We start from the raw sequence: 16,360 nt of genomic DNA, 5'->3' as shown, positions 1-16,360 counted from the left end.
ACCGCCGCCGCCGCCGCCCCGGGCGGGGGGGGGCCGGGGCGGGGCTGCCCGTGGAGCGTCTGCCCGGCTCGGCTCGGCTCGGCTTCGGCACGGCCGGGCACCGCTCAGCACGGCCCCGAGCACGGCAGGTGCACGGGCCCGGCCGGCAGAGCCCCCACCCGGGTCAAAGCTCCCCCTGCCCTGTTCGCCATCTCTGAAAGCCCAAAGGATGCAAGTGCTCACGATTCCCCTTGCCGGGGGGGGGGGGGGGGGGGGGAGGGGGGGAGAAAAAAAATTTAAATACAAAGGTTGCAATTAAGCAATGTGACTTGTGGGGTTTTACCAGCTCTGTGCCCCGTCCCCTCCTCCGGTGCGCGGCCGAGCAGCGGTGCCACCTCGCCTGTCCCCGGGTGAGTCCTGCATCCCGGCCGGCTGGCACGGACCCACGGGACCAGCAGATCCCATTGCCACGACCCCCGGCCCAGGGCCCGTGCGAGAAACGGAGCGAGCACAGGAACCGGCTTGCCCTCTCTTTTAGGTACAGCTAAGGGACAGTTAGGCCCCTCTTTTAGGGACAGGGCAGCACCTGGGGGGATGCTTTCAAACTCTGGGTGCGCACAGTTAGGCTGGTCAAAGGCTAGCGTGGACTGTGCGGCTGCAGAGGGGTGTACAGCCGGGTGCTGGGGTCCTTCAGGGTGGCACACCGGTGTCTGAAGAAGCCCAGCACCACCCGCACTGGCCAAGAGACCACCGGCTGCATCCTGAAGGCAGCCGCCCTCAGAGCGGCCAGCCCCAGCGCCGGAGCGCTCACAGAACGGCTGTGCAGGAGCTGGTTTGGTGGGACGGTGCCCGGGTGAGGCGGAGGGCACAGGGGCTGGCAGCACGTGTTGGGGGGGACAAGCAGCAGCCCCCCACCCCGGGAAGCGCTGTGCCTGTGCTGGGTATTCTTAGACACATTTTTTCCGGATGGGGTAACCGAGAAACCCAGATTAAGTAGCTGGGACGACAGGCCTGATACGGGAGACCTTGGCGGGGGGATGAGGGCGAGAGGCCCTGGGGGAGCAGAGATAGCGGTGATGGCAGGCGGGCAAGCAGAGGGAGGAAGGCACGGCTCCTGGCAGCCTTGCTGGCACGGCATGGCACGCGCGGCATGGCGCAGCACGGCATCACGGGGCAGCGCTGCCCATCACAGGCACGCCATGGGCCCGGGGCGTGAGTTGAGGGTGCCGGCTCTGGGGCAGCCCCAGCAGAGGGGCTCGGGCATCTCCCATCCCATCCCATCTGCAGGGTGAGCAGACGCGCTCGCTGCCCCAGCACGAAAGGGCCCTCGGCCCTTCCCTGCCATAACCCTGCTCCGGTAGCGCGGGCTGCCTTGCCACAGCGCCCAAGCAGCTCCCTGGTTCCCGGCGCCATTTTGCTCCGTTGCCATGGAAACGCCCATGTCAAAAATCCCTCCGGCTACCACCGCTGCAAAGGGATGCTCAGGGAGCCATGAAGCAATGCCGAGGCGGGAGTGCCGGCTTCGCCCACCCTAAAACGTGCCCCGCGGTGGGGTGCAGACCCCCTTGCACCAGGGGAAGCTCCTCTGTGCTTGGATGGCCGCATCCTGCACCACGGGGCTTGCTGCGGGCAGCGGGTGCACAGAAGGGGGGCATTCAGGGGACGAGAGTGGGGCGGCAGGGCCCTCGGCTGGGGTGCTCCGGGGGTCTCACCCCTGCCCCGTCACCCCACAGGCTCAGGCTGGGTGTCGGTAAACAGGAAATCTGCAGCTCCCGAAAGCGAAGCCGTTGCATTATTCATCAGCCGACAGCCTGGCTCTCCTCCGCCGCCATTGTCATCTAATTCCTCCTTTCTCCGCCGGCAGCTGGTGCGGCTGCCAAGCGCCCGCTCGGCCCCCGGTGCAGAGACAACCCTGGGGAGGGAACCCAGGGCTCCGGCATGGGATGGGGTGACCCCGGCCTTGTGGGTGCACGGGGGGCAGACGGGATGGGGATGATGACAGTGGGTTTCTCCATCAGCCACGCACCCTGCTGGGTCAGAAGGACCCAGGCGTCCCTGTCACTCCGCGCCCAGCTGCTGTCACAACAATGTGGGTCTTTGTGGCCCGCGGTGTCCCCGCACAGGGGCAGGTGGTGGCGGTGGCCGGGACGCCCCGGCCCTGCACGGCCCCAGGGAGGGGTGGCTGAGCCCCACGGGCCCCACCATGGAACCACCAGCATAAGGCAGGAGCTGGGGATTTGGGAAGCTGTTGATTTCTGGGAGGCCAGCTGCCTCCGCCAGCACAGCCCCACGGGCGCTCGTGTGGGTCCCTCCGCAGTACCCGGTGTGTCTGCTGCCCTAAAGCACCCCTCGGCAGCAGGCAGGTGCCGGCACGGCACCAGCATCATCGTCCCTCTCCCACGCTGGGAGGGATATCCCAAAAAGGGTCTGCTGTCTAAATCCTCTGGGTTCATAGGAAATCTCAGCTTGCATCCCAGCCCTGGGAACTGGGGAGGCGGGAGGCAGGAGGAGGAGGAGGAGGAAGGCTGCACCCACCTGACAGCACATGTGGGGCAGCCACAGGTGAAACCCCAGGCTCTGCCTTGGTGCAGAACCAGCACCCAGCCGGGCTCTCGCCTGCCAAGGGCTTTTCACACGTAGAGGCTGGAGGTAATTAAGACAAATCACCTAAAGGTGTGAATCCCTGCCTGCAAATGCGCTAAATCCCAAGCGGATATGCTCGTTCAGGAGCTCAGTGGCTTTAACCAGTCGTGTCTTAATCTGCCCCGGTTTAGGCTTGGCATGCTCCCGCGCCGAGGACAGGGCTGTCCCAGGACGATGGGGACAGCGGGATGGGTGACTTAGGCGGCACTGGCTGAGTGAGAGGGATGGCTCAGCTTTTCCAGAGACAGCACGCCTGGCACCGCTTCTCTGGGGGGCACACCCCCGCCAGACAGCCGTATTAATACCCAGGCTGGGGACACATCTGCCACCACACCGAGGCCAGGAGGAGCAGGCTGGGGACCGGCCTAGGGTGCTGTCACTGGTGTCACCTTTGGAAAATGATGCATTTTACGTCAGAAATTTAGGGAGGTTCCATCTCTCCCTGAGGGCTGAACTGGGGTTTTCCTGGCAGCGGGTGCCAAAGCCGCCTTTCAGCAGCCAGGGGAGAGGGCAGCAACGCACCCCGCAGCAATGCCTGGGGACGTGCCCGCCGAGGGGACCGTTCCCCCCCCCCCCAGCACTCACCCTCCCCCGATGGTGGGTGACCCATTTTCCTCCAATGGCACCCAGCCCCGCACAGCCTCAGGGTTTCTTGAGCCGCTGCGGCCAGCTGGCTCACCCGACCCAGCACACATCGCATCGCGGGGCACTGATGTTCGATCTTCGCTGACCTGGCCGTGCCCGTAATTACCCACTTAGGGGACGTGCTGGCATGGCACGGCTTTCCTCCACGGAGCACCTGGCAGCCCAGCATCCCCCTCCCCGATAAAGCGGGTACCACACAGACATGGTCTTCTAACCCAGCCCCTTCCCGCAGGGATGCTGCATGGAGCGGAGCAGGAGCCGGGTCCCTGTAGCATCCCCCTTCCCGGGTGGGACTGAGATCCTAAAGCTGGTGCCAGCACACATGGCCATCCATCCCCTGGGCAGCAGCAAGGGGGGCTGCGAGATGTGGTTGGGGGTGTTTTGCTGACCGTGCTGGTCTGGCCCTGGCTGTGAAGCAGGGATCGCCTCCATCGGGAGCCTTCAAAAGGCAGGAGGCTGTTTGGGACCTCTGCCTAGGGCAGGTCAACCAGAGAGCTTTGCAGGGAGATTAAGGGAAAGTAAGGAATAAATAAGGAGTAACTCCCTCCAGGCTGCCTCTCCTTTGGCTCACCTCTCTCCCCCTCCCCATGCTGACTTCCCTCAGCTCTTTCTTCTTCCTTCTAGATGCAAATACCACAAAAACTCACACACCCAGACAGGGCTGCTCATACGGGGAGCTGAGGCTGGAAAGCCTTCCTCTGCTCGCCTCTGCTTGTGTGTCTCACGTTTTCTGGCACCTAGGATCAGCTGGATTTGTTAAAGGGCAAGAAGAAACTAGGGGCGAAAATATCCAATAAAAAAGGTTAAGGAAAAAAAACCCCACCGCTGGCTGGGCTTGCCCAGACAACAGTCATCCGTGTGTGGCCTGCAGACCCTCGGCTGGTGGACTGTGTGCACCCACATGCCCAGTCCCCTCTGTCCCCCGTGTGAGGGTCCCCCCAGGGTGACACGCTGCAGCTTTCTGTCACCCCTAAAGCTCCCGCACCCCCAGATGCAGCCCACGGCCAGGTGCTCTCGGTGACAAATGGCAGAGCAGCCAGCTGCTGCCACAGGCTGTGGTGAGCGATGGCCACTGACCACCAGCTGTCCCAGCTCTGCCAGCGTTTTGCCTCCGTCCTCGCCATTTGGCAGGAGCTTCATGGCAAAACTGGTCAGGCTCCCATCCATGGCCTGGGAGTGGTTCCCGGTGGGTGCTCAGGGATGCGACAGCGGAGCCTTTCACAAAACCAGGCAAAACCTTTATTTTTCTTTTTATTTTTTCTGCACGGTCCTCCTGGATGTGCAGCACCTGCCAGCCTGGATCTGGCCATCCTGTGTCCTGAGGCTTGGCTGCATGGGAGGGCGAGCAGGGCAGCACCCTGCCTGCAGCGGGGCAAACCTGCTCCCCAACCCAAGGAGCCCAGGGCGAGCTGGGAGGGGGAGGCAGCCACGTGCACGGGGGACACAGCCCGTACATGCTGGGTGCCCAGCCTTACCGCCAAAGGGTGGCGGTGGGGTAAGTACACGGCTCAGAAAGCAGAGCCCAGGGGCTTAGAAAGGATTAGCAAGAGATGGGAAGATGTAGGACGGGAGCAAGAGCATGCCGAGGGGCTGGCAGGAGCTGGGTCTCGTCAGGCAGCACATGCCACTGACCAGGGCTTGGCACGTCACCGCCTGGCCCCGGCACCCGCTATCTGGAGCTCCAACCATCCCACTTGTCGCTTCTCTCCTTTAAAAGGCATCCGAGTCCCTGCCGTTATCAGGCAGGGTAGATAGCAGTGTCATGCCTGCAATAAACAGGTTTACAGACATCTCACTTGTCCTTGCAAGCGGGAAAGGATGTCCCCATTGTCCCTGCGTCCCCTTCCCAAGGGGTAGCTGCCAGCCCACCCAGGGCCGGTGAGCGTCCCAGCAGGCCGCACGTGGATACTCGGTGTAGAGCAACATGAACCTCCATCTAGCAGGCGTGGCACGCCTCCGTGAGGTGGGATGCAAGCACCCGAAGAGCAGTGCTTTAACCAAAAAAAAGGCAGCAAACCAGCTGGAGAGGCCCCAGCATGGCTCTCAAACCCCCAGCAGAGCCGGATCCAGCCCCAGTTGCAGCGGGGAGGCTGTGCGGAGGGTAGCCAGGCACAGGGGCAGCTGGCACCGGCAGCTCTGTCCCGGCTTTTCCAGGAAAGGAAAGGGTGTGCCAGGGGACAGGCTGTGCTCAGAGCTGGGCTTTGGTGGCAAAGTTCAGCTCCTGGCCGTGCGAGGCAGCACGGGGTGGTTTGCCATTAAGCTCTCCCCATCCCGTAGCCCCTCTCCAACACCCTGTGGCCAGAGGTCCAGCCGGCCATGGTGCAAGAGAGTTTCAGGGGCAGGCACGGTGGCAGGACAATTGTGCACAGCGGCTGCCCAGTTCCCATTGCCTGTGCCCCACGTGCACACCACCTCCAGGACACAGCTCTCCGTGAGTGAGCTCCTGGGGCAGGGACAGGGCTGGACACAGCGCCTCGTGGGTGCTGCGACCTCCCCACGGCACCATCTTCTTCGGCAGCACAAGGGGGAAGACCCACCCATAAGGATGTATTTGTCCCCGGTCCCCACCAGATATTACAGGCATCTTACCACGATGCAGGGAAATGAGCGTGCAAACATACCCAGCTCGGCTCCACGTCTGCACACTCCCCTCTCATATGTCCTGCACGGGGGCAGCCAAGATGTAGGCAGCAGGGAACAAACTCGCTCCCGCTCAGATGGAAAATCTCTGAACGAGCTCGACTTGGCTGAAACCCTCCGGCGAGGATCTGTAAATCTGCTCGCTGTGATGCTGCCAGCATCCTGTGGAGCACTGGATCCAGGTGGAGAGTCCCCTTGCAGGTGGGAGGGGAGGAAGCTGTCTGCCGAAAGATGCTGAATTTATGTTATTCACGCTCGTTCCAGGAATGCGGTGAATGAACTCTCAAAACCCAGGGCAGGAGTCAAGTGTGCTTCAGCCCTGACCTTGCCTGACTTTCTTCCAGGCTGAAGAGGAGATGGGGATGAGCCCCCAGCCCCACAGTCCGTCTGAATTTACCGCGTGCCTTTTCTTGCAACAGCTTTCCCCCTCCCGAGAGCCTGCAAGGATGAAACGTGATTATCAGAGGCCGAGGTTTTCACCGGGTTTCAAAGCTGGCTGAGGAGGGCAAAACCCTTCTGTTCAGTCCCCAGGAAGGGAAGGGAGGGCAGCAGGGACACAGAGACATGGAGCACCCCAGCCTCCTCCCTCAGGGAGGGCAGTAAAGACCACAGACGCTCAAGACATGTTCACATCTTGAAGATGGGGATCCCGGCAGATCCCGTCACTGTTGGCTCTTGCAGGCTCTCCTAGAAAAGTATTGACTAAAAAGCACTTTTACAAGAAAAAAAAACCAGCCAACCAAACGCTCGCCAGCTAGAGAGGACTGTCAGGCCAGGGCTTGCCTTTCTACAGTGATCTCTCCTTTCTCCCTCTAACACTGCTGCCAATGCTTATTTTAAGTTAAAGGTCTTTGTAAGCCTGTGCCCTCTTCAAGGATTAAGAAAAACAGAAAAGATGAAGGGTCCAGTTTCTAGAACTGTATCAAAACCCTTCCTCCTCCTCCTCCCAGCCAAAATCTGCTAGAAGGTTTTATTCTTGGTCTTCCCAGAAATCCCCCAGGCTTTCACACCTCCCATACCACTACTCTGCCCGCCATCATGTGCCCACGCCATCATTTGAGCAGGTTAACTGCCCCCTCCTCCTCCACAGTCCTACCTCAGCGGTGGAAAGCAGCTGCACAAACTGACTATCCGAAAGAGACTCGCAGGCTTCCCAAGGTCTGGCTTGTGTAACACTTGCACCGAGAGCCAGAGCCCGCAGCAGAGCTGGCACAGGCTCTGAATTTCCATTTCAAAGGAAATTTCAGCATGTATTTTGCTTTACAACTCTCCAGTAGTGTCCCGGTTACAGCCCACCTCCCACAGCAGGAATGCCAGGTTCGGAATTGTTAGTTTTGGTCACGCTTTGCTTTTTTTCACACTATTTCAACAGTGCTGTTACAGACAGTGCGCTGCTTTCATGTTACAGCATCAAAAGGAGAGATCACTGGGAGCTGCTACTGACAAGCTGGTAAAATGCAAAATAAAAAACCCCCAAATTCCAAAGTTCACTAAAAGAACCCCAAACCTGTAAAAAAAGCCATTTTGTCATAAAAGTATTGTAGGAATGTTTGGATTTTTGTTTTGTTTTAAAAAGACTTTTCTGACCAGCTCCCTGCTACTTTTAAGCCTGTAAAATCGTAAGGATCATAGCAAGTCTGGAGGCCAGCGCGCTCCATCCATGTGAGCATGAAGCACAGCCTTCTCCAAGGGATCGGAGCTGAGCCTGTGACGAGTCTGCTCCCAAATCTGCAAGGCAGAGGAACAAGTGAAGGACAGAGATAACAGGGACACACAGCTAAGGCAAAGTATCCAAACGCGGGTGGCAAAACTTACTACGCACTAGAGACAGGCATGGTAGAAATAACCTGCTCTGGAAGCGCGAGCACTTCCAAACGCCAGGCTCTGCACCACAGAACTAACATGCCGAAATGCTGGCCCAGCGTCTCTCACTGCAACTCCTGTCAGAATTTGTCCCCTACAATCTCAAGGGCTCTTCAGGAGGTGGAAGCAGGGAGTGGAAGGGACACTGCCTCAGCTGTATGAACCTTTTTTTTATTTTTACAAGGCTCTAGAGCAGGAGGGTGAATAATCAAAGGCAATTCCTGCAGCAACAGCACATCAGCGTATGAATGTGAATTCAGAAGAGAGGTTGGTACAGGAGAGGCTTAGTGACAGCAGCCGGCTTAAGAGAGTGACAGCTCGGCCTCGGGTAGGTCAGTGGCGGGACCTAGCGTTCACTCCACACTTCCCAAGAGCCAGCATTTATTCTTTTGGTTGCTAAAGGTATCTTCTAGCCCCTCCTCCCAAGCCGGTACAAACATAAGCCAGTGAAACACAAGGGAGTGACGTCTGCTACCGCATGCCAAAAACCAGCATCCATATTAAAGGACACGCGAGGGATCCTTCAAAGTCAGGGCAGCACAGGATATTCTCTCTACTTGCCTGGACTCGTTCCCAGAGTTATCTCTGGAGCTGCTCCAAGAAAGCTTTTAAGTTGCTGGAAACTGCAGAGCTGGCACCCCCAAGTGGTTACTCTGAGCTCTTGGTGCAGCCTCAACAACTTCTCTCAAGTCTCAACAATAGTTCATCCGCTGATAACCAACGTGCATTGACCCCAGCACGCAGGGATTTCTGAGCTGCCCCAACACCAAGGCAGCGTACGGCCCTCTGCTACGACTGAGGCATCGGCTCTGAATCCCACCGCAGAGGGGCTGAAGACAATTCGGGGACAGATTTTTCAAAGTGATCCCTTCAGATATCATTTTACAACAGGAAGGAATCCCTACAAGACCTTTCCCTCACACAGAAAAACTGAGTGTTACAAACCTTCCTGCAGTCGGCAATATTTCCTATGTACACAGGTTCATCCTACAGGTTCATGGAAGCAAAGTGAAACTGCCAATGGTCTTTGGTGCAGCCCTGCACCGCTGCACACAGCCTGGAGGCTGCCTTTCTAGTAAGCTTGGTGCCGTTCTTCCGTAGCATGTCCTTCAGGAACGGCTGTCCCCTCCCGCTTTTAAGTTATGGATAGGAAAACATGACCAGCAGTATAGGATACACTTACAACATCTGCTAAGTTGCACAGCTACTCACAGCCACAGAGTAAATCTTACCACTCCCAAGCAGCAAATGAGACCAAACATCGAGCCTGCTTTGCTTATCCCAGTAAGGAGCAAATGTAGAAAGGAAGCAGTACTTAAATGTCAGTGGGTTCAGTTGCTAACCCCCAGGGATTTCACTCTGCCACATGCCAGAGTCATGCCCCTGATCAGCAAGACGCATGAGCCGCCCCAGACAAAAGGCTCATTCAAAGCTCCAGCGTTGCATCTGCTGCCACATTTAAAAGGAGGAGGGAGGGGAGTCGCAGTCTGAAGTGCTAGAAATGTTTAAACTGTGTACGAGGGGAAATCAAACTATGAATGACACTTGCCCTGCACAACGTACCGGCACTGGCAGCACAAGGACGCGCCGCAATTATGCAAACACTTGAGAGCAGAACGCAACTCTGGGATGTGAAGGAAGGAGCGCAGAGGCGTACGCACCAGCCAGATGGCACCCTGAGCAAGGGTCTTGGCAGCTATTTCAGAAGAGACAAAAAGCAGATGTTTCACAAAAGCTCACTTTCCAGGTTTATTAAGTAAAGTTAACTGAATTGTTTTCATTTTGTGGGGATTCCTTTCCGTCTAACCTGGTGGGTTAGCAGAGTTGCACAGAATCACGGTTGGACTGTGATAACCCAAATACAACTTTGGCTCATCTCACCGCTGACACATATGGAATGACTTGGGGGTTATTACATGCTGTGTCTGCTTGAGGCAGGTACATGTACAGATCAGCACAAGTTGCAAATGATAGTTTACATCCTTTCAAAACAGAGCAGGGCATTCAGCAAATGCACTGCAATGAGAAGACATATGAAAAAGAAATTATACAGACTTGCAAATACATAAGAAGTTCAAGAGATGCAAGAAACCTCAAACACAAGAAATGTCAAGGGGGGAAAAAAACACTTAATTTCAGACACAATGTGTTCAAATGAAAACCCAGCTGTAATTTAAATTCCCTTCAAAATGGGAAACATACAGTAACGCAATTAAAGAGAAACCAGGTCTCATCCTGGGAGAGATGTGTCCGAAAACACTGATGCACAAACAGGTTCAGAGTTCTAAGCAAAATGTCCCTGGGCATTGGTGTACTTGACTCTTGGAGCCAGAGCAAAGCAATTCATTACACTTGCTGGACTGCTGGGCCTACTGCTGGGTCTTGGTGGTATAACAGCACGTAGGATTCCAGATGTCAGAGAGAAGGCAGCACACAAACTGCTGGTTACTGGGAGAAATGCCACAGGCCACATCTCCCAGGGATTGACTAGAGTAAGGACACCTAATTTTGGTAGCCTGGCCTCCACTGCACACAACGTTAGTGTAATGTTCTGCAAGGTTCTTCAGTTCTTAGCTCACTCCTTTCTCAGCCTGAGTTGTTTCTGTCTTGTGCATGAGCACAACTGGCCGTGCAAAATGATCCAAAAAACATAAGGGACAGGACCAAAGAAAACTGGCTGAACCTGGGGCTGACTTTCAGCTCCTATTTCCAAATATCAGTTAAAGGTTGAGAATTTATCTACAAAAGAAATCATATAAATGAAATAAAAAATGGCACCGTCCACAAAATAAAAAAAAAAAAAGAAAAAAAAAGAAAAATCTTACAACACAGCCTCATAAAAATGGCTTTGCAACGAGAGCTCAGTCACAAAATGAAGGGTTCTAGCTCTTCGTACATCAGAAGAGGAAACAAAGCTAAAAAGTACTAGTCCACATTCTCTTAATAAGTTAAACTTACTTTCCCTCCCCCTGTCTACAAAAGGGGTAGAAGCAAAGGGGAAAAGAGGCTACCAAAATTAAAAAAAAAAAAAAAAAAAAAAAAGAAAAAAGAAAAAAAGAGAAAAGAAAAAAAAAGAAAGAAAGGAGAGAGAAGGAGAGAGCGCGCGCGAGAGAGAGAGCAGTCTGTGGTCAGAGGCTCAGAGCAGGGCTGAGTTCCTTTTAAGGGTTTAAAAGATGCAAAACAGTTCCTCAGAAGTTCCCTCTCTTCAACAGTTAGTTCAATGCTGTAGCCATAGAAACTCAAGTATATATTGGAGGAGAGATTCTTTCAGGCAGATCCACCATCATCTGGAGAGCTGCTCAGCGTGTGTTAATCCTCAATGATTATGGGTTCATCGTTCATGGGCTGGCGTAGCTGCACTGCCTGGATGGGCCGGAGGATAATAGGCTTGTAAGGGCGTCTGGCGGCTCGCTTGGCTTCAGAGGAGGAAAGCAGCTTGCGGATTTTCCTGCAGACAGTAAGGAAGAAAGGAACCAATTACAGAGGCTGGACACTAAGGTAGGTTTCTTGATTTCTCTAAGTGAAACCAGGCCTGCACATGCAGAGGCTGCTAGCTAACGGGATGGGCTGATGCTATTTATTTCAGCAATGTCTTCCCCAGGGAACTTTTGTTTTCTGATTTATAAACCCACCAATGAAGAGGAAATTGCATTCTCTGCTCCAGAATCCTTCCCCTGCAGAGCAGAAGGCATCCTGGTCCAGCCTTGTAGAACCAGGGTCTACTGCTGTACATATAACACATGAAATAGTTATGACAGCCAGTTTCCATATCACCAATTTATTTTGATGCACACAGACACATCAGTTAGACATGCTGCAGGCAGCTTTGTGGGAATTTACAAAGCCAAGTTACATCCAAGCCTCTTCTGGCAATGCTGGTCACCTCCTCTGCTAATCCATCTCTCACGGAGCTCTCTGACATTCCCCAGCCACAAGCAGGTGCACACAGCTGCCTCTTCAAAAGAAACCCGTCACAGCACGAGCCAGCAACATTTGGTCTCCCATGGAGCTACACCTAAAGGCTAAGCTGCTGCAGGGGAGCTCCATGATGGCCACCAACCAGTGAACCAATACTGGAGCCTTTTCCCCCCACAGGGAACACTAACAGGGTGTCTCCCCCTCTTATTTCTCCTACACTGTGAGTGCCCAACCCAGAAATGCGTAATATTCACATCTTATATTTGTTAAGAGTTTCCCTATATGTTACAAGACTAGCAACAAGTCTTATCAGACACATGAAGCAGTTTTCCATATGAAGAGAAAGTAAAAGAGAGAGAAGAGAGGGAACAAACTGATATTTTAAAATTAGCAAAGTAAGGTTGAAAAAGACAATAGAGAATGATTACTTGTTTCTTTTTGCCAATACCAGGCTTAGAGCTAAAGGAAGTATCCAAAAAAAAAAAAAAAAAAAAAAAAAAAGCCAGAACAAAAAAACCAAACCAAACCAACAACAAGCCCCCCCCGCCCCAAACCAGCAACAATCCAAAATGTACTACGTAATTCAAGCGAGGCATTCATTTCCAGAGGACTTTGTGGTGGTCAAAGGCATTTAGAGATTAGAAAGGAAAGCGATAAATATTCACAAGAGTAGTCCCGCAGTACCCACTATACACAGCCTTCAGTTCAGGCTGAACTGGGTCAACAAGGAGGGTCTGATAAGGAAGCACTGCCTAGCCTTATAGGCTCCTACCTTAACAATTTTTTTACTTACTGTGACAGACGTAACACTGCACTAGAGGAAGGGCAGCCACATAGCTTAATAGTCCACAACTCAACCATCTATAACCCCAAAGGTACTTTTACATTTCTGGTTAGTCAACATTGCTGGGGTCAAGAAACCCTTTTTTTGGATGTGTTGGGGTTTTACTGTTTTGGTTTGTTTTTTTAAATGGAAGAGATACAGTCTATCTGAGCTGATGTCTATCACTGTGCTATTTCTGTATTTGAGATGTGCTGGTTGCTGAAGAAACTGGTCAAAATACACTTCCCCAAAATATTTACCCTTACCACCACCCAGCACTGACAAATCAACAACTTCAGCTGAAGATTTTGAATCAGCTCTGGTCAGATTTGGTCATCTCTTCCTTGCTTTTTCTGCCCACCGAGCAGAACAAGTCTGCTACACAGCACTTACACAGAGACAAGTCTTTTGTTTGCTTCGCGTCCCCATTTTTCCAGTGCCTTCTAAAGTTGAAAGGCCACAGGGTGGATGCATGTGAGAACAAGGTGGAAAAGTGGTGGTGGGGAGAAAAAAATAAAATCTTGATGTGATGATTTTTCCAAGACTCATTTGGCTGAAGTTGATCTTTTAGCCAGCACGGCTTCTTACAGTATCCGCGTGTGCTCAATTAGACACGCCGCCATCAGAAGCACGTCTCGTAGCAGTTCTAGATTCTGATCAGGTCACCCACTGCCTCCGCTTGCATAAATTATAAATGCCAAATTCCTTACTGTGAGGCTTGAATTCAAAAACTTATTCCTTTCAATCGACCAACTTTTCAAACTCCTCTCTCAAAGCTATCCAGTTTTCTAGCACCATTCTCAACAGTGCTACACAAAAAGAGGAGGAGGAGGGGTGTAAAACTTTAGGAAAACCTACTTTCTGTGACTGAAAACACAGCCTGACCCTCAGCTGGAGGATGATATGCAGATATGGCTGCTAGATTGATTGCTATGGAGCCAACACAAAGCTCAAATTGTTTCAGAGCTCACAAACAAGTCTTACATTCTTGACACTGGAATGCAGCAGATGGTTCAGGAAAAAGTTAGAGGTGAAATGCCTGACAGAAAACCCGTGCCGCTTACAATGCTACATCGCTCAGGCTTCCCTGCTTTTCAACAGGCTGCCAAACATCTCCTTTCAGCGCTCATCAGTCAGCTAAGCAGCAAGGCTGTCAGACAAAGAAGCCCGTTCTTTCTTTTTTTTGCTTTTAAATGGAAGAGATAAGGTCTTACTGAGCTGATGTCTATCACTGCGCTATGATTTCTGTGTTAGAGATGTGCTCGTTGCTGTGGGACTGATCTTTCCTGCCTCTGTCAGTGGTTCTGTGTGAGCAGACGATTCTGTGCTTTTACAGTAAATTGTTCTCACGACCAACATCACACTTGATGAATATTCTCACTGTTCTTGTACACATCAAAGGGCAGGACCTTGTAGTAGTACTGAGATATTACTACCCCAGACCTGCAGTATTTCTTATGGGTTGGATGGTAAAGATGTCAAGAAGTGTTTTGTAGATGCACGATTATGAAATCAGCCTTGAGTATATAAGGACTGAATTAGAGACTGTGTACCCTGCATCCACAATGGCGTGTGAATTTGCCAGAGCTGCAGGTCTGTAACGGGCTCCTGGAACCTCTTTACCAGAGCAAGATGACAACAGGAATAAGGAAACTGCTTCCCCTGAGAATTAAATACTTCTCTCACTTTAGTTTCAATTATATATGGGATTCCACTGCTCACTTTCACAGCATCTCACAGAAACAGAAAAGAAGGGAAAGACAAGGTAAAGATATGAGCTGGTGTGAAATGCACAGTTGCATTACAGGTGTCCATAGGAACAAGTCTGACAAGGAAATTAATTTCATGTTTCTTCTGAGTTCTAATGAGGGGGTTTCCTGCACTGAAATCTGATGATCCAATAGATCAGTGGTTAGTAACTTGAATGTTACCAGTCTCAGCTTGTCTGTGAAGCCAGTCTTTAACACTAGGCCCACAGAATAGTCACTTGAAATGCTTTGCAGGCTAAGGAGGAGGTTGGGGATGTCAGGACTCTATGCACTTCATGCTGAACAAATGAATACTCAGAGTAGTGCCAAATTTAGTAGTACCAGAAGAGACGAAGTACTCAAAAATCCTGACCTCCTTGGTCACCTTTGAGGGCTCAGACATCCAGTAATTCCCATGTCTACCTCTGCTAGGTACTGGAGGGAAAGGTAAGCGCTTCTCTGCCTGTTGGGGCACTGATACCGAAAGCGTTGATAACTCCAGGCTTCGGACATAGACAAAAGCCGAAGAGCACCTCTGCTTGCAGAGAAGGCTGAAAGGCAGGGCTGCGGCTTTGCTCTGACCTTCTTCAAGGTCACCCAGGAGAGAGGCATCAAGTTCTTGGGAGGAAAACACACGCGCCTACGCCTCCACCTTTCTCACCACACCCAGGAGCAGTCCTCCCTTCCTAGGAATAACACAGTACTGGGAACACACCCACAAAAGCTTTGCTTTAGGGATCAGGCCACACAGCTTCTACTGCTCTGTCAGCAGCCTGTAAACAGAGCTTAAAGTGAAAGTCATGCAAGGAAGGTTTCTTCTTCTAATTTTATCCTGTGGGCAGAGTAACAAGAAGGACTAGCAGAAGCAGTACCACCAGAGGAGGAAGATGGACACTGCAGGGCTAAATCTCACCACTACTGGTGGCACATATCAACCACCAAAGAAATGAGGCAACTCAGCCCCCAAAAACCCTGCATCATTTGTAGGTTTCAGTTCCGAGAGGTAATACGCAAGAGGGCATACAGAGCTCTACGTATAGCAGGCTCTGTTCCTCAGCACCCATGTGCCAGAAGGCCCTAAACCTGTTATTGAGACACTGTGGTAGGACCTCCAAAGGCATTTATAGGTCTGAACCAGGTGAACTTCCCACCTCACTCTTCCTCCCCTTATTGCCCATCTCTTACAGGAACTGCTCCGAAAGAAGAAGAATCTACTTTCTCTGGAATGCAAGCGCATGATTAGGCACACCAGACATGATCAGGTATATCACAGCCTTTACCACCTCAACACACACAGGCAGTGGTCTCTGCATTCAGTCTGAACAACAGATCTGCTGAAGAGACCCCCTGTCTAACCACAAAATCAGCTGCAGCACCCACAAGGAACACAAACCAAAAGACCTCCCCTTAAATCCTTTGAAAGACCAAGCTTCCTACCTGGTTTCTTCAGTGGCCATGTAAAAAACATCATCTGGTGCATCAATCCAGTTCATCCTCCTCCTTTTCACTGGAGGCATGGATCCACCACGAATTAATCGGACTTTTGTTGGGTATGATTTCCCATTGAGCAGCAAGTTTCGGCTTGGTCCCTAACGTGATACATAAAAAAATACAATTATGGACTGCAACAAACCTGCAGTAGCATGTGATAAGCACTCAAAGGAAAAGCAAATTAAAGTTTTCATATCCATTGTTGAGAGCTTACGGTAAATATTTCCCCTCTTGCCCATGACTGAATACAGAATTCACATAAAAGCAATTGTCCACAAGCAGTAGAAGTTAGGCACCTTCAATACACAATAGGACAGCAATATTCCAGCGACAGGACAAATAATAAATGGAAGGCATTACCAATAATCTGTTGCTTGTGTCTGAAAGATGACATGAAGTTCGAAAGATTGAGCGTAAGACTTAGATTAGATACTACCATAAATCTAGAGCAACTCTATTGATTTCAGGGAAGGAAATCTAGCTATGCAGCAAATCAAATATAAAAATCAGAATTTACAGTTATTCTGGTGTACCAAACTTACCCATATCCATTTTGTTCTAGGGAGGTTAATATTTAATGAGGATAGTATATAATTAAATATGTTGTTGA

At 52.0% G+C, this 16,360-nt stretch overlaps 1 protein-coding gene across 10 annotated transcripts in view; it reads right to left on the bottom strand.

The window, feature by feature from the left end:
• Nucleotides 1-9,506: 9,506 nt before the first annotated feature.
• Nucleotides 9,507-16,360, bottom strand: part of MTA1 (metastasis associated 1) — an 87,402-nt gene continuing 80,548 nt past the window's right edge. For 9 of the 10 annotated variants that reach the window (XM_049807191.1, XM_049807190.1, XM_049807192.1 and 6 more), the window contains 2 exons: nucleotides 15,697-15,848; nucleotides 9,507-11,218 (listed from right to left, as the gene is read on the bottom strand). In XM_049807191.1, coding sequence (XP_049663148.1) covers nucleotides 11,080-11,218; nucleotides 15,697-15,848 — 291 coding nt within the window. In that variant the 3' untranslated portion in view covers nucleotides 9,507-11,079. The remainder of the gene's footprint in view (nucleotides 11,219-15,696; nucleotides 15,849-16,360) is intronic. The other variant, XM_049807194.1, reaches the window with a different exon arrangement.

Source organism: Accipiter gentilis, chromosome 8 (assembly GCF_929443795.1).
Source record: "Accipiter gentilis chromosome 8, bAccGen1.1, whole genome shotgun sequence".
NCBI lineage: Eukaryota > Metazoa > Chordata > Aves > Accipitriformes > Accipitridae > Astur > Astur gentilis.
Note: the sequence above shows the minus strand (reverse complement) of the source record. Positions and strands in the feature narration are given on the sequence as shown.